Source organism: Nicotiana tomentosiformis, unplaced genomic scaffold, assembly GCF_000390325.3.
Source record: "Nicotiana tomentosiformis unplaced genomic scaffold, ASM39032v3 Un00112, whole genome shotgun sequence".
NCBI lineage: Eukaryota > Viridiplantae > Streptophyta > Magnoliopsida > Solanales > Solanaceae > Nicotiana > Nicotiana tomentosiformis.
In genome coordinates, this window is record NW_027174671.1 from 55,371 (window position 1) to 79,546 (window position 24,176).

Genomic DNA, 24,176 nt, shown 5'->3' on the forward strand with positions numbered 1-24,176 from the left:
CCCACACCCCAGATTCCTCCCACAGTCAACGAAACATTGAAGAAGATCCAGGACAACCAGAACACTACCATGGCTACTCTGATACAGCATTGGTCCATGATTGAAGAATTGGGTAAAGAAGTAAAGAAGATGCGGAAGTCACAGGCTTAGAAGAAATCGGCGGATAAGCTCTGGCGAAAGGTGACCAAGATTGAAGCATCCAGAGACATTCCATTCGACATGTTGATAGACCCGCATCACCCAAGCCCAGTTCCCACAGAGCCCACCACAGCAGTTGCCTAGTCTGAGGAGCCAGACCTTGCTGCTGACACTGCTGAGGCAGTCCGTCAGATGTTCACCAACCTAGCTACTCCCGAATTTGAGGATGATGAGATCTAATTAGAGACTGAGGTTGGTGCCACTGCTGGGGACACATAGATGGCCACACAGCCATAGGGAGTTTTCTTTACTCTCACCCTTCTTATACTTTTATTTTGTTAAGCATTGGGGACAATGCTTATTTCTATTCAGGGGGTGGAGTTTCTTTGACATTTTGATGATTCTGATTATGTATTTTGATAACTATGACACATTTTGCCTGTAATTAACTTATTACTATTTTCTTTTTCTTTATCATTATGTATATATTCTCTTTATTCCCTCATTATGTATATTCGTTTAGCTTTCAATAGTTTTTGTTTTATAGGTTTTTTATCTTTTTGTTTGTCTTCATTTTGACTTAGTAGCTTCTTTTGGGATTTGCTTTTTGAATTACTAGCTTCTTTTTATGATTTAGTGGATAATAAGCCTTTGATGTTTTTAATGCCACGGTGCTTTCCAAAGGTGTTTTGTGTGAACCTGGTAACTCTTCCCAACGATGGATGGTGTGACAACCTTCTTTAGGGATTGAATCTATTTTTCGTGTTTAGGTAAGAATAGTAGTAATAATGAATAAAAAGACCTAATTGAGTCATTCTTGAAGAGTCAAACATGCGTCACTTGGTACCAACACACTTAACAACATGTTTATGGTTAAAAACAAGGTTTTTTGGAAAGAAATAACTCTAGTTAGTGACCTTTCGACTCTTGTGTTGACTTAGGCAATCATCGAGTGGTTTAGTCGAACCATACTGATTTTCAATCTTGAATATAGTCATTGTGGGGCCTCGACTCTATCCATTTCAACCAGCTGCATGCACGTTTCCTCTGCTTCTGCGAAGCCTGCCCAGCATTCCCCTTTCCGCATCTGCGAACTCCCCACGCGCACCAGCATCCTCTTACCTGCGACTCCTCCTTCCGCAGGTGCGAAAATAGTAGTAGCAATAACTTCAGCTGTATTTTCCAACTTCGACAAATCCGTTAACCACCCGGAATCACCCCGAGAATCTCGGGACCTCAACCAAAAATACCAACAAGTAATATATCAACATACAAACTTAGTTGAACCTTCGAATCACTCAAAACAACATCAAATCATCAAATTACCCTCGGATTCAAGCCTAAGAACTTCTAAATTTGCAAATTCGGCAACCGATGCCAAAACCAACCAAGCCACATTCGAATGACCTCAAATTTTGCACACACATCACAAATGACACTACGAACCTACTCCAACTTTAGGAATTTTATTCCGACACCGATAACAAATTTTTCACTGTCGACCGAAATCGCCAAATTTCAAAATTTTGCCAATTCAAGCCTAATTCTACCACGGACCTCCAAATCACATTCCGGACACACTCCTAAGTCTAAAATCATCAAACGGAGCTAACGGAACCATCAGAATTCAAATCCGAGATCATTTACACATATGTCAACATCCGGTTGACTTTTCCAACTTAAGGTTCTAAATAAGAGACTAAGTGTCTCATTCCACTCCGAAACCATTTCGGGCCCAAACCAACTAACCCGGTATATCATAATATAGCTTAAGAGCATAAAGGAAATAAAAATGGGAGAAACGGGACTATAAGTCCCAAAACGACCGGTCGGGTCGTTACAACTAGTGACTCCCTAATACCATTGAGTTATGCTTTCAATTAGGATGTGTTAACTGGTTTCAAAATATAATATATAGAGGCACAAGACGGATTTTTGTCTATATGTCGGCGTAATTTTCCGGCGAAGGGATTTCGGGTGAATCCCCTTCCGCCCCCCCTAAATCTACCCCTGCAGACAGTGATTATGATAATTAATTTACTGAAAAAATAATTAATTTTTGAGATGAAAGAATCCAACTTAGTCAATGCTTAAGAAAAAAATTGAAAGTCGATAATTTATAGTACTTTGTATTTCATGGTTGTTTGAGCATATCATGTAATTGGAGATTTGAGCTTGAAACTTGGGATTTAATAAATAAAGTTAAAAATACAATTGTATATATTAGTAGTGCAAATAATTTAAGAGCTGAGTTTTATTTTTTGAAGAATTAATCTAAATAGCCATGTTACTTAATTGCTTAAATTAAAAGTAACCGACGAACGTATAAAATATATATAATTCATAAATAATATGTATATAATCATATATAATCAATATATATTGATTGGAAAAGTTAGTAATAAATTCGGTCAAATATTTGTGTAAATATTTTTTTCTGAGGGACCCATTAAAACTGTGAATAGCAAGGAAATTTTACACTAAAATATGTAGCCTCCTTTTCTTCAAAGTTTTTGCTGTAGAAGTCATTTTTAAGGCCTAATCCATGTGCCAACATCTCAAATATAATCATTCCTAGCTTGTCCATTTCTTTCATGTACTCTATAATAATTTGGTAAATACCGAATTACCGTACCGAAAATCAAATATTTTGGTATTTGATATTTTGGTATTCAGTATGGTATTTAGTTTATGTTTTAAAAAAAATGGTATTAGGTATGGTATTTGATATTTTAAAATAAAATACCGAAATATCGATAACATATCGAAAAATATATTATATTACACAATATACATTTTATTAATTATAACATAAGTATAAGAAATATAAATGTGATGACCCAAAATGTCATCTTTAAATTTAATAAGTAATTTTGTGTTGTAAGACCTCGAAAAGCATCATTTATCATTCCTCGAATTGCGTGCTCAGTCCATAAAATATTCCGAAAAGTTTTCATGTGAAATATAGATTAAAATGTGAAATAAAGCTTTAAAACTCAACTGAGTTGACTTTGGTTAATAGTTTTAGTAAACGAACCCGGATCAATGTTTTGACAGTTCCGGTAGCTCCATATCATGATTTGAGACTTGTGCGTATGCCCGAAATTTATTTTGGAGGTCCCTAGCTCAAGTTATGACCAAGCTCAAGTTAAAGGCTAAAGATTTCAAATTTGACCACGGGGTTGACTTTTAGATATCAGAGCCGGAATCCAATTCTGAAAATTTGAACAGCTTCGTTATGTCATTTATGACTTGTGTGCCAAATTTGAAATCATTCCGAATTCATTTAATATGTTTTATCACGAGGTTTGCAAATTAAAAAGTTTAAAACTGAAAGTTTGAATCGGGATGTGAATTGTAATTTCAGCATTATTTGACGTGATACGAGACCCCGAGTAAGTCAGAATTATGTTATTGGACTTGTTGGTATATTCGTACAGGTTCCCGAGTACCCCGAGAGTGATACGGATTGAAATCGGATCAAGAATGGACTTAAGCAAAATCTGAAATTTTCCTTCTGTTGTAATCGCACCTGCGGATTTTTGACCGCAGATGCGAGCCTACCATCGCAGATGCGCCTAGGCATGTCAAGGCTTCGATCACAGAAGCGGACAGCTTCTCGCAGAAGCGTGTCCGCAGATGCGCACCAAATCACGCAGATGCAGGACTGGGCTGGATTGGGGTCTTCGCAGGTGCGGCAATTTTGCACAGAAGCGGAACTTCACCTGGTAGCCTGAAATCGCAAATGCGAGCTTTGTCTCGCAAATGCGAGTCCGCAAATGCGGAACTTTTATCCGCAGATGCAAAAATGACTGGGCAGAGCCCATAAATTCGGAAGTCGCCATTTTTACTCATTTTTGAGTTTCAAGTCTCGGATTCGGGAGATTTCAAGGGAAATTTTCACGACTTTGAATTGGGTAAGTGTTCTTTAACCAAAAGTGATAATATTTCACGAATCCATATCTATATTCATCATTTATTTCGGATTTAGATGGAAGAAATTAAAATTTTTATAAAATCTTTCAAAAACGAAATGTTAAGATTTGAAGGTCCATTTGATATCGGAATTGGACAATTTTTGTATGGTTGAACTCGTATCGGAACGGGTGTTCATATTTCGTGAGTTTTTTGGGATTTGAGACGTGGGTCCCATTGCCGAATATTTTAATGAATTTCGGATTTTTATCCGAAAAATTTTTAAATTCATATGGAATTAATTCCTATGATTAGTATTGAATATATCAAATTGTTTGTGAATAGATTTGAAGCATTCAGAGATAAATTTAAAAGGAAAAGTTGTGGTTGAATAATTGATTGAAATTTGCAAAGCGAGGTAAGTGTGTTGGTTAACCTTGACTTGAGCGAATAGAACCCTTAAATTATTTGTTATGTGAAATGCATGTGAATGACATATACATGAGGTGACGAGTGTCTATACATCGTGAAATTTATTATTTTCCTGCTTACTTGAAAAACCATAAATTATTTTAAACCATAAATTAATTATTATAATAATTATTTCTCTCCTATTCTTTGCCAAATATTAATTCTTAAATTCCTGTAATAATTGCTACATGCTTATTTGAATTATGTGCACTAATTGCTACTTGACATTTAGCATATTAAATATTAAACTGTCTATTTTCTCCCTAATTTCCAAAATAAATTATTATTGCCATTGTTTGTTCATAAATAAATTATAATTATTGTGTGTCTTGATGTTTAATTGTTCTCATTGGACGTGGTATTTATTGGAGTAATTTTTATTTACATTATGAGCTATTTAAAGTTATATATATTGGGGGAACGGGTTGCACGCCGCAACGGAAATTAAAGTAAAAGTCAATATTGGGGGATCGGATTGCACGCCGCAATAGACTTATTTAAAAGTCAATATAGGGGGATCGGATTGCACGCCATAACAGACTTATTTAAAAGACTATATATATATATATATACTTGAATGAAATAAATATATGACAGACTTGATTAAAAGGAGTATATATATATATATATATATATATGTATATTGGGAGAGCGGGTTGCACGCAGCAACAGAATTAAATGTGAATATATTGTGAGTGCGAGTTGCACGCTGCAATATAATTGGTTGAAATGATAATGGATTATGACTGCTGAGTTGGCTTCAATTATTATAAATGAGTTACCTGTTTTATTTCTATTATTTGTTGTTGTCATTAATATTGCGTACAAGTTAATGTATGTGAACCGCTTTTGCCTCGCCACTACTTCGTCAAGGTTAGGCTCAGCACTTACCAGTACATGGGGTCGGTTGTACTGATACTATACTCTGCACTTCTTGTGCAGATTTTGGAGTTGGTCCCAGCGGCGTACCATAGACTTGCTCGGATTTCATCTACCAGTGGAGACTTGAGGTATAACTGCATGGCGTCCGCAGTTCTGAAGTCCCCGTCTATTTTACTTTAGCTTTGTGTTTATTTCCAGACAACTTTATTTTATTCAGACCTTTATTTATATTTATTCTAGAAGCTCATGCACTTGTGACACCAATTCTGGGATGGTATTTAGACACCATTATTTTTATGGGTTATTTCACTATATTTTAAACTTTACTTCCGCATTTGTTTCTTTGATTATTAATAATTTAAAGATTGTTTAAAAATATGTTAATATTATTCTAACGTTGGCTTGCCTAGCAAGTGAAATGTTAGGCGCCATCACGGTCCGAAGGTGGGAATTTCGGGTCGTGACAGTTGGTATCAGAGCACTAGGTTACATAGGTCTCACGAGTCACGAGCAAGCTTAGTAGAGTCTGAAGGATCGGTACAGAGACATCTGTACTTATCTCTCAGAGGCTATGAAGTTTAGGAACAATATCACTTCTTTCTTATTTTGTCGTGCGATTTTATTCTATCATCGATGATTGAACCATTCTACTTTTATTCTCTCACAGATCGTGGAAACACGTAATACCTCTACCGATGGATAGGGACCAGAACCCCCTGTGGCAACTATGGCTAGGGATAGAGGTCGAGGTCGAGGTCGAGGTCGTGCTAGAGGCCGAGGCAGAGGCCGAGGTAGAGCTCAATCCAGAGCTCGAGCAGCTGCACCTGTTGTAGAACCTCAGGTGGACCTTCAGGAGGAGGTTCCAGATCAGAATGTACCACCTGGACCAGTTTAGGTCCCGGAAGGATTCATAGCCACTCCAGTCTTATGGAGGGCATGGCATGGGTATAGTTGAGACCAATGGGGTCGATTTTGCTGTATTTCAGATGACGGGTTCCACCAAGAGGTGGTGGGGAGATTATACATTGACCCAACTAGTCGGATCGCCTGCACTTACATGGGAGCAGTTCTCTCAGCTATTTCTGGAAACGTTCTTCCCTATCACACTACCGTGACTCCCTGAAGCACCGGAGTTACTACCGTGGTTATCCGGCACATCTGGGTCAGCTTCAGCTTCAGCAGCCACGACATCAGGATGGGTGTTATGAGTGTTGAAACATTAGTCACATCAGGAGGTATTGCCCTAGATTGGCAAATAACAGATCTCGAAAAGATTCTTGTGCCATCATACCGGCACCGGTTGCTTCACCGCCTACTCAGCCAGCTAGAGGTAGGGGTCATGCAGCTAGAGGGGGAGGTCAAGACATTAGAGGTGGAGGTCAGGACATTAGAGGTGTAGGTCAGACCGTTAGAGATGGAGGCCAGCCAGTTAGAGGCCGTCCCAGAGACACAGTTCAGAGTGGTGGGGCCCAGCCCCGATTTTATGCTTTTCCAGCTAGGCCTGAGGCCGAGTCATCTGATGCCGTGATCACAGGTATTATTCCAATTTTTTATAGAGATGCTTCAGTTCTATTTGATCCAGGATCTACTTATTCCTATGTGTCCTCCTATTTTGCTTCATATTTGGTTGTGCCTTGTAATTCTTTGAGTGCTTCTGTGTGTGTATCTACACCCGTATGAGACGCTGTTATAATAGATCATGTCTATCGTTCATGTGTGGTTACTATTTGTAATCTTGAGACTAGTGTGGATCTTCTACTTCTTGATATGGTAGATTTTGATGTCATCTTGGGTATGGATTGGCTGTCACATTATCATGTTATATTGGATTGTCATGCCGAGACAGTGACTCTAGCCATGCCGGGGTTACCTCAATTAGAGTGGAAAGGAACTCCTGATCATTCTGCCAGCAGGGTTATTTCTTATATGAAAGCTCGGCGTATGGTAGAGAAAGGGTGTCTAGCCTATTTGGCTTATATTCGTATCCCAGTGCGAATGTTCCTTCTATGGACTCAGTACCAGTTGTTCGTGAATTTTCAGAAGTATTTCCTGCAGATTTGCTGGGGATGCCACCCGACAAAGATATTGACTTCTGTATTGATTTGGCTCCGGGCACTCAACCCATTTCTATTCCACCATACTGTATGGCCCCGCCAGAGTTGAAAGAATTGAAAGAGCAGTTACAAGACTTGCTTGATCAGGGATTCATTAGACCTAGTGTCTCGCCCTGGGGTGCACCAGTATTATTTGTAAAGAAGAAAGATGGCTCTATGCGGATGTGTATAAATTATCGGCAGTTGAACAAAGCCACTATCAAAAACAAATATCCGCTGCCAAGAATTGATGACTTATTTGATCAACTTCATGGTGCCAAGGTATTTTTGAAGATCGATTTGAGGTCTGGTTACCATCATTTGATGATTAGGTTAGATGTAGATGTTCAGACTTTGGCTAATCAGTTTGTGAGGTTAGATGTTTTAGAACCCAGTTGGGTTCTAGCTTGCACAGTCGCTCGGTCTTCTTTATATGAGTACATCCGAGAGAGGCAGTATGATGATCCTCATTTACTTGTCCTTAAGGACACGGTGCGGCACGGTGATGCCAAACAGGTTGTTGTGGGGGAAGATGGGGTTCTGCAAATGTAGGGTCATATTTGTGTGCCTAATGTGGATGGGCTTAGTGAATTTATTCTTGTAAAAGGACACAGTTCCAGGTATTCTATTCATCCAGGTACCCCTAAAATGTATCAAGATTTGCGGCAACATTATTGGTGGAGAAGAATGAAAAGGGATATAGTTGCATACTTAGTTAGGTGTCTGAATTGTCAGCAAGTTAAGTACGAGCATCAGAGACCTGCTGGTTTGCTTCAGAAGTTAGAAATTCCTGAGTGGAAGTGGGAGCGTATCACTAGGATTTTGTTGTTGGGCTCCCACGGACTCAGAGAAAATTTGACACAGTTTGGGTCATTATGGATAGGTTGACCAAGTCAGCACATTTCATTCCAGTGGCAGTTACCTATTCTTCAGAGAGGTTAGCTGAAATCTACATTCGTGAGATTGTCCCCCTTCGAGGTACACAATTTACCTCACATTTCTAGAGGGCTGGACAACGTGAGTTAGGCACGCTGGTGGAGTTGATTTCAGCATTTCATCCACAGATAGACAGATAGTCAGAGTGCACTATTCTGATATTGGAAGATATGCTCTGCGCTTGTGTTATAGACTTTGGAGGTTGTTGGGATCATTTCTTGCCACTTGCAGATTTTTCTTATAATAATAGCTACCGTTCGAGAATTCAGATGGCTCCATATGAGGCATTATACAGAAGGCAATGCCGATCGCCAGTTAGTAGGTTTGAACTGGGAGAGGCTCGGTTGTTGGGTACCAATTTGGTACAGGATGCCTTGGATAAGATCAAGATTATTCAGGATCGACTTCACACAACTCAGTCTAGGCAAAAGGGTTATGCCAACCGTAAAGTTCGTGATATTGCATTCATGGTTGGAGAAAGAATATTGCTCCGGGTTTCACCTATGAAAGGTGTAATGAGGTTCGGAAAGAAGGGCAAGTTGAGCCCTAGGTATATCGGACCCTTTGATATTCTTGAAAGGGTGGGTGAAGTAAGCCTACAGGCTTGCATTACAACCTAGTTTATCAGTGGTTCATCCAGTGTTCCATATGTCTATGCTCCGAAAATATCATGGTGATCTGTCCCATGTGTTAGATTTCAGCTCAGTCCAATTGGACAAAGATTTGACTTACGAGGAGGAGCCGGTGGCTTTTCTAGCCCGGCAGGTCCGATAGTTGAGGTCTAAGAGTTATCCTTCAGTTCGGGTGTAATGGAGAGGTCAGCCGGTAGAGGCATCTACCTGGGAGTCCGAGTCGGACATGCAGAGTAAATATCCACACCTTCTCTCCGGCTCAAGTATTTTTTCTAATTCCGTTCGAGGACGAACGTTTGTTTTAGAGGTGGAGAATGTGATGACCCAAAATGTCATCTTTAAATTTAATAAGTAATTCTGTGTTCTAAGACCTCGAAAAGCACCATTTATCATTCCCCGACATGCGTGCGCAGTCCGTAAAATTTTCCGAAAGGTTTTCATGTGAAAAATGGATTAAAATGTGAAATAAAGCTTTAAAACTCAACTGAGTTGACTTTGGTTAACATTTTTAGCAAACATACCCGGATCAATGTTTTGACAGTTCGGTAGCTCTGTATCGTGATTTGGGACTTGGGCGTATGCCCAGAATTTAATTTAGAGGTCCCTAGCTCAAGATTTGACCATTTAACGGAACTAGCAGTTTAAAGGCTAAAGATTCCAAGTTTGACCATGGGATTGACTTTTTCATATCGAAGCTGGAATTCGATTCTGGAAATTTGAACAGCTCTGTTATGTCATTTATGACTTGTGTGCCAAATTTGATGTCATTCGGGATTCATTTAATATGTTTTGGCACGAGGTTTGCAAATTGGAAAACTCAAAGTTTGAATCAGGGTGTGAATTGTAATTTCAGCGTTGTTTGACGTGATACGAGACCCCGAGTAAGTCCGTAGATGCGCACCAAATGACGCAGATACAGGACTGGGCTGGCCTGGGATCTTCGCAGGTGCGGCCATTTTGGGCAGAAGCAGATGTCGCAGGTGCGACAGGAGTGTCCGCAGATGCGGAACTTCACCTGGCATCCTAGCATCGCAAATGCGAGCTTTGTCTTGCAAATGCGAGTCCGCAAATGTGGAACTTTTATCCGCAGATGCAAAAATGACTGGGTAGAGCCCATAAATTCGGAAGTCACCATTTTTACTCATTGTTTAGTTTCAAGTCTCGGATTTGGGCTATTGTAAGCGGGATTTTCATGACTTTGAATTGGGTAAATGTTCTTTAACCAAAAGTGATTATATTTTACAAATCCATGTCTATATTCATCATTTATATCGGATTTAGATGGAAGAAATTGGATTTTTTATAAAATCTTTCAAAAATGAAAAGTTAAGATTTGAAGGTCCATTTGATATCGGATTTGGAAAATGTTTGTATGGTTGAACTTGTATCGGAACGGGTATTCGGATTTCGCGAGTTTTTCCGGGATTTGAGATGTGGGTCCCACTGCCGAATATTTTAATGAATTTCGGATTTTTATCCGATAAATTTTTAAATTCATATGGAATTAATTCATATGATTAGTATTGAATATATCGAATTGTTTGTGAATAGATTTGAAGCTTTCGGAGACAAATTTAAAAGGAAAAGCTGTGGTTGAATAATTGATTGGAATTTGCAAAGCGAGGTAAGTGTCGTGGTTAACCTTGACTTGAGCGAATAGAACCCTTAAATTATTTGTTATGTGAAATGCATGTGAACGACGTATACGCGAGGTAACGAGTGTCTATACGTCGTAAAATTTATTGTTTGCCTTCTTACTTAAAAAACCATAAATTATTTTAAACCATAAATTAATTGTTATAATAATTGTTTCACTCCTATTCTTTGCAAAATATTAATTCTTAAATTCCTGTAATAATAGCTACATGCTTATTTGAATTATGTGTACTAATTGATACTTGACATTTAGCATATTAAATATTAAACTGTCTATTTTCTCCCTGATTTCCAAAATAAATTGTTATTTCCATTGTTTGTTCATAAATAAATTATAATTATTGTGTGCCTTGATGTTTAATAGTTATCATTGGACGTGGTATTTATTGGAGTAATTTTTATTTACATTACGAGCTGTTTAAAGTTATATATATTGGGGGAACGGGTTGCACGCCGCAACGAAAATGAAAGTAAAAGTCAATATTGGGGGATCGGATTGCACGCCGCAATAGACTTATTTAAAAGTCAATATTGGGGGATCGGATTGCACGCCGCAACAGAATTATTTAAAACTCTATATTTATACTTGATTGAAATAAATATATGACAGACTTGATTAAAGGGAATATATATATATATATATATATATATATATATATATATATATATATATATATATATATATATATATATATATATATTTGTATGTATAGGGAGAGCGGGTTGCACGCTGCAACAAAATTGGTTGAAATGATAATGGATTATGACTGCTGAGTTGGCTTTAATTATTATAAATGAGTTACCTATTTTATTTCTATTATTTGTTGTTGTCATTAATATTGCATACAGGTTAATGTAAGTGAACCGCCTTAGCCTTGTCACTACTTCGTTGAGGTTAGGCTCAACACTTACCAGTACATGGGGTCGGTTGTACTGATACTACACTCTGGACTTCTTGTGCAGATTTTGGAGTTGGTCCCAGCGGTGTACCATAGACTTGCTCGGATTTCATCTACCAGAGGAGACTTGAGGTATAATTGCATGGCGTCCGCAGTTCTGAAGTCCCCGTCTATTTTACTTTAGCTGTGTGTTTATTTCCAGACAGCTTTATTTTATTCAGACCTTTATTTGTATTTATTCTAGAAGCTCGTGCACTTGTGACACCAATTCTGGGATGGTATTTAGACACCGTTGTTTTTATGGGTTTTCACTATATTCCAAACTTTGCTTCCGCATTTGTTTCTTTGATTATTAATAATTTAAAGATTGTTTAAAAATTGGTTAATATTATTCTAAAGTTGGCTTGCCTAACAAGTGAAATGTTAGGCGCCATCACGGTCTGAAGGTGGGAATTTCGGGTCGTGACAATAAATTTTTACTTTACTTTATTCTCTAAGTTCATCAATTAACTCTAAGCAAGTAACAAGACATCTTTCTAAGTTTTCTCTCTCTAGGTTGGTATATGTTGGTTTTGGACAAAACTTATGTCAACAAACGTTTTTTAATTTTGTACTTTTGAGTACTTTAATTAAGAATATTACCGTCTATGACTCTATGCACTAGTTAGTATTCAAACCAAATAAATCGAAGTTACGGAACCGAATAAACCGAAACCAAAAGGAGAAAAATCGAACCATACCGAATTTAATTAGGTACGGTATTGGTATAGCATTTTACGAAACCGAATATCAAAAATACCGAACCGAAATGTCTAAATACAGTACCGTACCGACCGACGAACACCCCTACATTGTTGTGTTATCATAGTCAAAATCAACATTTTTGGCATAATAATATATAGTGCATCCATGCATATATAAATCTTGATTGTTGAGCCAATTAGCTCGATCAAGAGCAGCAAATACAACAACAACATATCCAGTGTAATTTCACAAATGGCGAGCAACACATAAGTAAATAAAATTGTACTCTATCTAACGATTTAAACTTATATGAAGTATAGTCACACAACTTAACAATTAACATAATAGTATTTATTAGAGCACACCTCGATTATGGATTAAAATCTCACTACCACCCTTCATCAAGATAGAATTTTAATGTGTTTGGCCTATCAAAATGAATCAGACTCGTGCATAGAGGAGCTTGTTGAAGATATAATAAAATAATAAAATCAATAATAAGTATTTTCTCAAACATATTATACATTTAGGAAGGGAATCAATATAACATGCAATCAATTATTTCCTAGAAAATCTCTTTTTCCTTCGCTACCTTTTCAAGCTATAGGCCCAACAAAACTAAGTTGTCCTAGAACGGGAAAAAAAAATTCACCAATAGACACTTTTCACCCCCTATAATTTGAAAATTAGTCATTATTTTAGATTTTCAAATTATACAATTGAAATTCCAAGATATTGTTTACCCGTAAAACAGTACAGTTGAATTTATACATGATTTCTAGATAGATGAATTAATTTGATCATGAAATAATAGATGAATTAGATAAAAATATAATACTTAGCCTTGAGATGGAGACGAAATAGCATAAATAGTAGTTCTGGGAGCAAGGCTTCCGGGTACAACAACAATGATATCAAAAAATAAGAAGATAAAATTATATTAAGCTTTGAATACAGTGTAGCTCCTTTACAGTGATATAGAGCTCACTATTTATAGTTGCACCTAGGGAACAAGGTCCTGGGATCAATTCCTTCTTTAATGTCAATTATGAGGGCCACTGATGAATGTGTAACGACGGGCAGTGAATTCCATATTTCTTGTAACAGGCAATGTATTTAATATTGTAGAATATTCTTCATTAAATGCTACCAGGTGGAAGGCAATTAATTCATCTTTATGAGTATCATTTTCTCAGGTAACAGACTGGATCGTTGCCTTCGGTTTCAGCTATCTTTTGGCTTCGGCTCTACGTGTCGCTTCCTCATGCGATCATTTAATATAACATATTTTACCCTATATAGATAGTACCCCTCCTTTTCGGTGACTTAACTATGTGTCACCGGAAAGTTGGTAGAAACATTATTTTTGGCGGGAAATTTACTAACCCCCTCTGAAAAGTTTATGACGGTTGATTAGACACACGTCTCTCCGCATTTAATGCCCCGAATACGTGTCATCCCATGATTTAGAATCACTTTTGCTGATTATCGAGGTAATTATTGCCACACATTTAGCCGCTTATACCTTTACTTATACGCATCAACCTCCTTCATTTACACTTAATAATACTCAAAAATTTCTTAGACTTTCTTTACTCAACTCATACTTCGACTTTAATCTTTCTTTAGCTTCCTTCTTTGAGAGAAAAACCCTTTTTTTGATAAAGAATGACCTCTTCTTCAAGAAACCGTAGTTCTTCAAAGAACAAAGGTAAAACTGATGATGCTTCTCCCCTTACGGTGAGTACCATCATCCCAAAGAATCTGATTACCACTAAAGAGTTTGAAGAGAAATACCCTTCTGCTCACCCTCATACGTGGGTTGTTAGCGTATACCCTTCTTCTATCCGCCCTTCCAGTATCCCTGCTGTGAAGGAAGACTGCCACTAGCAAGATTTGGATATTATCACTCAGGACCTGGCTCGGCGCTCTTGGGTGAGTTTGAGATGGTGGAAAATGCTAACACCAGTTTCCGGATCCCAGCCGGTGCCCCCGGTACTGTGAGATTGAGTATCGGGTCCCAACCGTCTTCAGTTGATGAGCAACCAACACCCAACACTACTCTTGCCGAAGCCGCTTCTTATCTTTCAACGCCATCAGCTTCATCTCCCTCTTCACCGACTCTTCCACCAGTAACTTCTTCATCATCTCCACCGGCCGCATCTATCCGAGAAGAGGATGTTCCTCTCCCCCAGTCCCCAATTCATGGGAACTTGGGGCAAAATTATGCCGCCCCCCAAAGGATCTGCAAAAGAAGGAGGAGCGTTACTCTTTCGGTCTCTACCGGATGCAATCTACTGTCCCAACCTGTGGAACTTGCTAATTATCTAAAGCCTCTGGCTTGAGAAAATGATTGGGAAAAGATACAAGCTCTATCGAGAGAGTGCTTGTTGAACAATGCTATTCACAATGCCGCAGCGGTATATTCTTCATTTCCTTTGTTATCTCTTCTATATTTGATTTAGTAGTATTTTGAGTTTGCCTTTTTTGTTTTGCATGCCAACTTCCTTGCTTTCGAGGGTCTCCAAAGGTTGATTCGAGATAAGGAACAACTTTCCTCCGAGCGTTATCAACCTTTGGCCGAGCGGCACCAAACTGTTACTCGCCTCTCAGAACTGGAAGCCAAAGCTGCTTAGGCTGTTGTGCTAGAGGCTCGTTTGCAGCAAAGCGAGCAAGAAGTAGAGACCCTTAGCCAAGAGATCGCCCTGCTGAGGGTTCAATTTGAAGAGTCTAGGGCCAAATGGGATGAAGCCCATAATGTCGTTATTGCTACATCCGATAGCGAGGCTTCTTCCGCAGAAAGATTAAATAGTTTGGAGGTGGCCTTGAACTCCAAAATGGAAGAGCTTGTTGCTGTTGGATAATACCAAATAACAGATGAAAAAGCTTAAACAAGTCTAAGCACCCATGTAACATGCTTTCCTAACAACCACATAACCTTTTTCCAGTCTTTTTGTTGGGGAAGAGGGACCAAAAGTAGTACAAGAAAATAAATTATTAATAGACCCCTCTGGACGCTTCAAATCATCTAATTACCAAGAATTTTTGAATTCAAAATCCAGCACAAGGCCTGGATATTTTAAATGCAAAGTGTAGAGTTTCTGTTACACTTTTTGCCCGGGGAGTAGGAATATAGTCAAACTCAAGTTTTTATATCCAGTTCAGAATAACACATGCATATGGGCATGTGCTCTAGCAGGTCCAGCATGTGGCAACTAAAACTATACAGCTAGGGATTGAAAGAAACATAGTCAACTTTACACAGGCAAATGAGGCTACCCTTCATGCCATCAACAGGTACCTCAAAAAAGGAAAATAAACGTGCATGGTTTAGACTCCAACATAAACTTTGGGATTGGTCTGCTTGAGATGACTGACTACTTCTATCTGCATCCCCTTTAGTGGTAGGGATGTGTGAGCAGGAACGCCGAATGGGACGGAGAGATGAAAAGACAGAGAATTGAGAAACATGAAATGCACATTTTGTACAACAACATTACCCAGTGTGATCCCACTAGTGGGATCTGGAGAGAGGATGAGGTGTACGTAGACCGTACTCCTATGAGGTGTACGTACACCATTGAGCATAATAGACTTTTCAGCTCTACTATCTGTGATCTAGATGTTAGCCTCCGGTCTGTTAGATCTACACGGGAAAATCTTTTTGCCGAGGTTGACAAACTTAAAGAAGAACTCAAGCGCCAAGCGGCTTCCCTCATTTTTGAAACAATGTATGTTATGTACTTGGGAGTCGATGGTTTGCGACTCCGATGAGAACCAAAACTCGACTGGGTTGGAGAGGAAGAAAAAGGTGGTTGTGACTCTAGATTAGTGTTTGGACTAGTCGGAACAGGGAGTATGAGCTCTATCACTGGTGTTTCAACAAATGAGGACACAGTGGGGACAATCCTTGGAACACTTTTTGTTTCCTGATTGTTAGACATGGTGGAATGTAGTCAGTTGAAGAAGGGAGTTTGAAGAAGGAAAAGGGAAATTTTGGATTCTTGATGTGAACAGTTCTGAAATAGATTTATTTAAGAGTGGTGAGAGACCGGTTGGGTATCAATTTTTGGTAGACGGGTCACTTCATAATGAGTGAGACACTTGGATTTAAGAAACAACAAAAAGGGAACTGGCAATTTTAATGACGTGGCACCATTTCTGCTGTTTAAAAAGTTATGCATGGGAGTACAGAGGAACTACTAACCTGTGTCAAAGGAACCAGGTTCCTTGACAGAGTTTGAAAATGTAAGCCTCATCCTTTGACCAATCGTGCAATACATTAGCTACTTGTGTGCTCTGTAATCATCATGCGTGTCTACTTGTAACGGTATAGACGTGAGTTAGACTGCGCCAGAAAACACTTTTTAGCTATTTTACCTGTACATTTCTTTCGTAGCCAATCATCGAGGGACCAGGTTCTCAGCTTGATTTTATCAATCATAGTGCCTTGCAATTCTTTAAAAAGATCTCTCTGCTTAGTGCTTTAGTGAAGATATCTACAATTTGATCTTCTATGCTACAAAACTTCACGCAGATGAGCCCTTTCACAACATTGTCTCGAAATCTTCTAGCTGCTGCTTGATCCACAACAGTTGAGCACAGCAAGAGGCAGCTGCCACATACTCAGTTTCAGTAATTGAATGGACCAATGAGTTTTGTTTTCTTATGCCCCATGAGATTAGACACAAACCTAGAAAATGTGCCATATCAGAAGTGCTTTTCCTATCCACCAAATAACCAGCATAGTCAGCTTCAACATACCCTATCAAGTCAAAGTTATCTCCTGAGGGATAGTAGAGAACCATATCCTGCGTTCCTTTGAGATACCTCAGAATTCTCTTTGCAACCTTTCAGATGAGACTCCTTTGGATTGGATTGAAACCTGGCACAGAGTCACATACTGAAAACAATGTCTGGTCTACTTCCTGTGAGATACAGAAGTGACCCAATAATGCCTCTATACATAGTCTCGTTTACAGGAGAACCAGGTTCATCAATATCCAGGCGAGTGGCAGTGGCAACAAGTGTATCAATGATCTTTGAACTTTCCATCTCAAATCTCTTCAGAAGCTTTTTGATGTACTTTTGCTGATTTATTATTGTGCCGTGAAGAGTTTGTCTGACTTGTAGACCTAAGAAGAAATTCAATTCCACCATCATGCTCATCTCCAACTCACTTCCCATGAGTTTTGCAAATTCCTCACACAATGAGTCATTTGTTGCTCCGAAGATGATGTCATCAACATAGACTTGCACAATGAGCAGGTTCCTCCCTCGTTTCAAGTGCGTTTCTTGCCTTTGATCTTGCTGTGAGATGGTCCAGGAATTTCTGAATGTGATTCTCTCTCTGCATGTGTGGTCACTTGATCTGCATCAGCAACTCTGTTTTCAGCTTCAGTTGTAATGATTGAGGAACCGGGTTCTTCTATGTCAGTTGGAGATTCAGATGTGCCATTGTCATCTGAATCCTTGACCTGAATCATCATGTCAGTTTTTCCATTTTCCATGTCAATGACTTCACCAGGGACAGTTGATTGTTCTTCCTCTTGATCAGTCTTATCATGTGAATCCTTCCCATATGAGTGGTGAGATTCATCAAAGATCACATGTATACTTTCCTCAACACATTGCATCGCACACCTTGTGATCCTTGAAGCTTGAGTTGGGCAGGCCACGAACCAGGTCCTTATTGACCAGCAACGTGAAACTTGCATGACTCGGCCTTATGTGCCATAGTTCAGCATCATCTTCAACAGCACTCAGACATCTGAGATCATCACTCTTATTTCCCATGTCACAGATTTGGGAGACACTTAACAAGTTGTACTTCAACCCATTCACATAGTACACATTTTCAATTGAGTGAGAAGGAGACTTCCCAATTCTTTCAAGTCCCAGAATGTATCTCTTTTTGCCGTTTCCAAAGGATACACTCCCTCCTTGTAGGGCTTTGAGTGAAAGGAAATCATTTGTGCTTCCAGTCATGTGCTTCGAGCAACCACTAACTATGTACCCTTATTGGCTCCTCCCTTTAACTGCTCCCTGCACAAGGAAATCAAGGGTTAGACTTAGGAACCCAAACAAGTTTGGGTCCCTTGTAGTGAGGAAAAGGTCGAATTAAACTTTTTTTTGTCCAGGCAGGCAGTATATGTTTTTTAACGGAGGGACCAGGTTCCTTAACAATAGTTACTTTCTTAGCAAAAACTTTGTTTTTCTGTTGAGACTGAACCCTATACTTGCAGTTTTCCTTAAGGTGCCCATTGTTACCACAGTGAATTCAAAGCCAATTATCAGGTATAGTAACACACTTGCTATGAGGGTTGTAGGGAGATTTTTCCCTTTGAAACCCAATTCCCTGCTTGTTTCCCCTATTGTTTATGTACATGGCAGTGATAGCATCAGAGGACCAGGTCCATTTGAGTGATTTTTCAAGATCACTCTTGACTCTTCCTAGTTCTTCCTGAAGTTGCCTGTTCTTTTCAAGTTCAATACATAGTCTAGACTTCACTGTCTTCATCTCATCTTCAAGCCTAAGATGTGGTTCATTAGCAACTTCCTTACCTTTGTGAAGAGTCTCATGCCTACCCTCTCCTTTCAGTTCCTTAATTGTGTCATTCAGATCAACTACTACTGCTAGTAAGTCATCTCTCTCAAGCTCACTGTTAGCGACTCTTTTGGTCAAGACATCTTTTTCTTTTTCAACGCTCTCAATAGTTTCCTTCAAATCAACCACCACTACTACTAGATCATCTCTCTCAAGTTTTAAGTTAGCAGCGTTTTCAATTGAAACTTCTTTCTCTTTCTTAGCACACTCAATAGTCTCTTTCAAATCTACCACAATGACTACTAGGTCATCTCTAGATTGTTTTGCTTCTCCTAATTCCAAAATTAGAGCATTTTAATCATTTATAGGACTGTGGTATGAATCTATTAAAACATTTGCCAAAGACATGAGTTTTTTTTTTGAAGAATAAGATTTCAGATTTCCCTGAACATCCAGAAAATTTACCTCATCATCGTCGTCGTCATCTTCATCATCATCAGACTGAGCCATCAAGGCAAAAATAGAGTCATACTCAGTTGCTTCACTTTCTACTGCCATCATTGAACTGTTACCATGATCATTATCTTCTTCAGATTCGCTGGAGGAGTCTCCCCATGTAGCAAGAGCTTGTTTTACAACATTGTCAGCGACATTCTTTCTATTGAGGCATTTATCAGGAACCGGGTTCCTCTTGGCTTCTTTGTCAAAGTTGTTTTTATACTGATATTGCTTTAGGAGAGGGAAATCCTTGATGAAGTGTCCTGGCTTGCCACATTTATGACAGAGGTCATAATGTTTTGGCTTGCTAGAACTTCCCCTTTTTGGAATGCCTCCATTCATGCGAACCATCTTCTGGAATCTTCTAGTCAAATAAGCCATATCACCATCCTCACCACTTGAATCATTACTGTTTGTCTTGAGAACTAGGTTCCTCTCTCTTTTGGGCTCTCTTCTCTCATTGTCCTTCTTCTTCTTTATTTCATAAGTTTTTAGATTACCAATGAGTTCATCAATGGTTAGCTTCTGCAAATTCTTTGCCTCTATGATGGCGTTTACCTTGCTTTCCCAGGAACCAGGTAATACACTAGGTATTTTCTTGACAAGTTTGTTTCTAGTAATGATTTCCCCTAATGAGTGAAGCTCATTGATGATAGAGGTGAAGCGAGTGTGCATGTCCTGAATGGACTCATCGTCCTTCATCCTGAATAGCTCAAACTCAGTGGTTAGCATATTAATCTTCGACTGTTTGACTTGAGTAGTCCCTTCGTGTGCAGTTTGGAGAGCCTCCCAGATCTCCTTGGCAGATTGGCAGGTAGAAATTTGGTTATATTCGTCTGGTCCAATACCACAGACGAGGATCTTTTTGGCTCGGAAGTCTTCTCTATAACCTTTCTATCAGCATCGTTGTATTCTTTCCTAGTCTTAGGAACTGACACTCTTGGTTCTCTAATGGTCTTCATAGGACCAAAAGGACAGTCGCAGATGACATTCCAAAGTTCTGATTCTTCAGCCATGATAAAATCATGCATCATTGTCTTCTACTATCCATAGTATTGTCCATTAAATCGTGGTGGTCTGTAGGTTGATTGACCTTCTTCAAAGTTTGGTGGAGCAGCCATGAGGATCCTTTCTAGGTGTTAGCCTGATAGAAAGAACCTTCTCTGATACCAATTGATAGAATTCGAGGGTCCACCAAACTCTATAGAGAACCAGGTTCTCTATAAGTTCCCACAGATATAAGTTTGCACAGAAACCACGCATACTGTAGTAGGTAAATGACAAGAGAAAGTTTACGTGGAAAATTCCCAGCTCAACGGGATTAAAAACCGCGACCTACCCTTGTAGGAGTTAAACTTCACTATGACCAACTTTTAGATTACACCTATGTAACCTAGGAATTAACCTCTTAATCCTTCACTAACTTGTAACAACTCTATTATAAGCCATTTTGTAATAACTCTATTATAAAGATTTAACCTCTCACTAAATTGTAACAACTCTATTACAAGCCACTTTGTAATGACTCTATTACAAAGACTTCCAACTCGACTAAACTAGCCAAAACACAAATACAAGGGTTTATGATTTACAAAGGTTTCCCACACAATGCTTCTAACTAAGCGAAGTAGGAATTACAAGTAAAGAACTTTAACAAAGGTGCAATACAACTAAAGACATGTGATGACTAAATGTTGGAAACTGGTCCTTTGTTATGTTGCTCTTTGTTCTTGATACCTTGAAGGTCACTTGCAGGTTGGCAATACACTTGAGAGAGAGCTTGATAGATTCTGAAATGTGCAAGTGTTGTTTTGCTTTTCCTTCATGTTAAAATTGCATAAGTGACATTACTTGAATGATGTAAGCATGTTTGGTACAAAGGCATTCCCCATAAAGTTGACTGTTCCACTATTTACATTATTGCGTGTGTGCAGAGGAACAGTTGCAGTCACTTTACAGCTGTGGGGAGTTGACTTTGTACAGTCACCTCTGGAATTGGTAGCTATTTGTTCCCTCTACTGTTCCTTTGACTCGGAAGAGTTGAACTGTGTCCCCAACTGGAGACTTGTTGACTTATACAGTCACCTCAGAAACTGGTAGATATCTGTTCCCTCTGTTTTTCCTTTGACTCTGAAGAGTTGAACTGTGTCCCCAACTGGAGACTTGTTGATCTTTAATTTCTTGAGGATATGTATCAGGTTCCTTATCTGGTTCTTGATAGTAAGTTTGTTAGATCATCAAAATATAATAGGGATACACATATAACCTATCAGTGTGGATCTTCTACTTCTTGATATGGTAGAATATGATGTCATCTTGGGTATTGATTGGTTGTCCCCTTATCATGCTATATTGGATTGTCATGCCAAGATAGTTACCCTAGCCATGTCGGGGTTACCTCGGTTATAGTGGAAAGGAACTCTTGGTCATTCTACCAGCAGGGTTAATTCTTATATGAAAGCTCAGTGTATGGTCGAGAAAGGGTGTCTAGCCTATTTGGCTTATATTCGTGGTCCCAGTGCGGATGTTCCTTCGATGGACTCAGTACTAGTTTTTCGTGAATTTTAAGAAGTATTTCTTGCAGATTTGCCGGGGATGCCACCCGATAGGGATATTTACTTCTGTATTAATTTGGCTCCAGGCACTCAGCCCATTTCTATTCCATCATATCGTATGGCCCCGTCGGAGTTGAAAGAATTGAAGGAACAGTTACAAGACTTGCTTGATCAGGGATTCATTAGACCTAGTGTCTCGCTCTGGGGTGCACCATTATTATTTGTAAAGAAGAAAGATGGTTCTATGCAGATGTGTATAGATTATCGGCAGTTGAATAAGACCACTATCAAAAACAAATATTCACTGCCAAGAATTGATGACTTATTTGATCAGCTTCAGGGTGCCAAGGTATTTTTGAAGATTGATTTGAAGTCTGGTCACCATCAATTGAAGATTAGGGCATCTGATGTTCCTAAGATAGCTTTTCAGACTCGGTATGGGCATTACGAATTCTTAGTGATGTCATTTGGGTAGACAAATGCCCCAGCAACATTTATGGATTTGATGAATCGGGTGTTCAAGCCCTATTTGGATTTTTTTGTGGTTGTATTCATTGATGATATCTTGATTTACTCCAACAGTCGAGAGGAGCATGAGCAGCATCTTCAGAGTGTGCTTCATACTTTGAAGAATAATCAGTTATATATCAAAATTTTAAAATGTGAGTTTTGGTTAAACTCGGTTGCCTTTTGGGGCATGTTGTATCGGCATAAGGCATAAAGTTGGATCCTAAGAAAATGGCTGTTCATAATTGGCCTAGACCTACTTCAGTTACAGAGATCCGGAGTTTCCTGGGTTTGGCATGTTATTATCGTCGGTTCGTGAAAGGGTTTTCATCTATAGAAAGCTCATTGACCAGACTGACCCAGAAAGGTGTCCCATTCAGATGGTCAGGCGAGTGTGAGTTGAGCTTTCAGAAGCTCAAGACTGCTTTGACTACGACACCAGTGTTGGTATTATACACAGGTTCAGGATCATATACGGTATATTGTGACGTATCTCATAATGGGCTTGGTGTAGTATTAATGCAAGATGGCAGGGTAATTGCATATGCGTCACGATAGTTGAAAGTTCACGAGAAGAATTATCCTATTCATGACTTAGAATTGGCAGCCATTGTTCATGCACTGAAGATTTGGAGGCATTACCTTTACGGTGTCTCGTGTGAGGTATTTATTGATCATCGTAGCCTTCAGTATCTGTTCAAACAAAAAGATTTTAATTCAAGGCATAGAATATGGTTGGAGTTGTTGAAAGACTATGATATCACCATTTTGTGTCACCCCGGAAAGGCCAATATGGTGGCTGATGCTTTGAGTAGAAAGGTTGTGAGTATGGGCAGTCTTGCGTATATTCCGGTCGATGAGAGACCATTAGCTATAGATGTTCAGACTTCGGCTAATCAATTCGTGAGGTTAGATATTTCAGAACCTAGTCGGATTCTAGCTTGCACAGTCGCTTGGTCTTCTTTATATTATCATATCAAAGAGAGGCAATATGATTATCCTCATTTACTTGTCCTTAAGGACATGGTGCAGCACGGTGATGCTAAACAGGTTGTTGTGGGGGAAGATGGAGTTCTGCGAATGCAGGGTCATATTTGTGTGCCTAATGTTGACGGGCTTCGTGAATTAATCCTTGAAGAGGCACACAGGTCCAGGTATTCTATTCATCCAGGTACCGCTAAAATGTATCAAGATTTACGGCAATATTATTGGTGGAGGAGAATGAAGAAGGATATAGTTGCATATGTAGCTCGGTGTCTAAACTGTCAGCAAGTTAAATACGAAAATCAGAGACCTGGTGGTTTGCTTCAGAAGTTAGAAATTCCTGAGTGGAAGTGGGAGCATATCACTATGGATTTTGTTGTTGGGCTCCCACGGACTCAGAGAAATTTGACGCAGTTTGGGTCATTGTGGATAGGTTGACCAAGTCAGCATATTTCATTCTGTTGGCAGTTACCTATTCTTCAGAACGGTATGCTGAAATTTACATTCGTGAGATTTTTCACCTTCACGGTATGCAATTTACCTCACACTTCTGGAGGGCTGTACAGCGTGAGTTAGGCACGCGGGTTGGAGAAAGAATATTGCTTCAGGTTTCACCTATGAAAGGTGTAATGAGGTTCGGAAAAAAGGGCAAGTTGAGCCCTAGGTATATCGGACCCTTTGAAATTCTTGAAAGGGTGGGTGAAGTAGCCTACAGGCTT

General features: G+C 39.1%; 1 protein-coding gene across 1 annotated transcript; it reads right to left on the bottom strand.

Moving 5' to 3' along the window:
* Window positions 1-16,913: 16,913 nt before the first annotated feature.
* On the bottom strand, window positions 16,914-17,553 carry LOC138903882 (uncharacterized mitochondrial protein AtMg00810-like). Its single transcript, XM_070192453.1, has 2 exons — window positions 17,271-17,553; window positions 16,914-17,131 (listed from the first exon to the last, which is right to left on the bottom strand). Exons 1-2 carry the CDS (start codon window positions 17,551-17,553, stop codon window positions 16,914-16,916), a joined length of 501 nt encoding a protein of 166 aa, XP_070048554.1.
* Window positions 17,554-24,176: the final 6,623 nt, after the last annotated feature.

Coding starts and splice junctions, on each gene's coding strand:
- LOC138903882 (XM_070192453.1), bottom strand. CDS start 17,553: ATGGGAAGTGAGTTGGAGATGAGCATGATGGTGGAATTGAATTTCTTC. Junction 17,132..17,270: donor TAGACCAGACATTGTTTTCA/GTATGTGACTCT, acceptor TTGACTTGATAG/GGTATGTTGAAGCTGACTAT.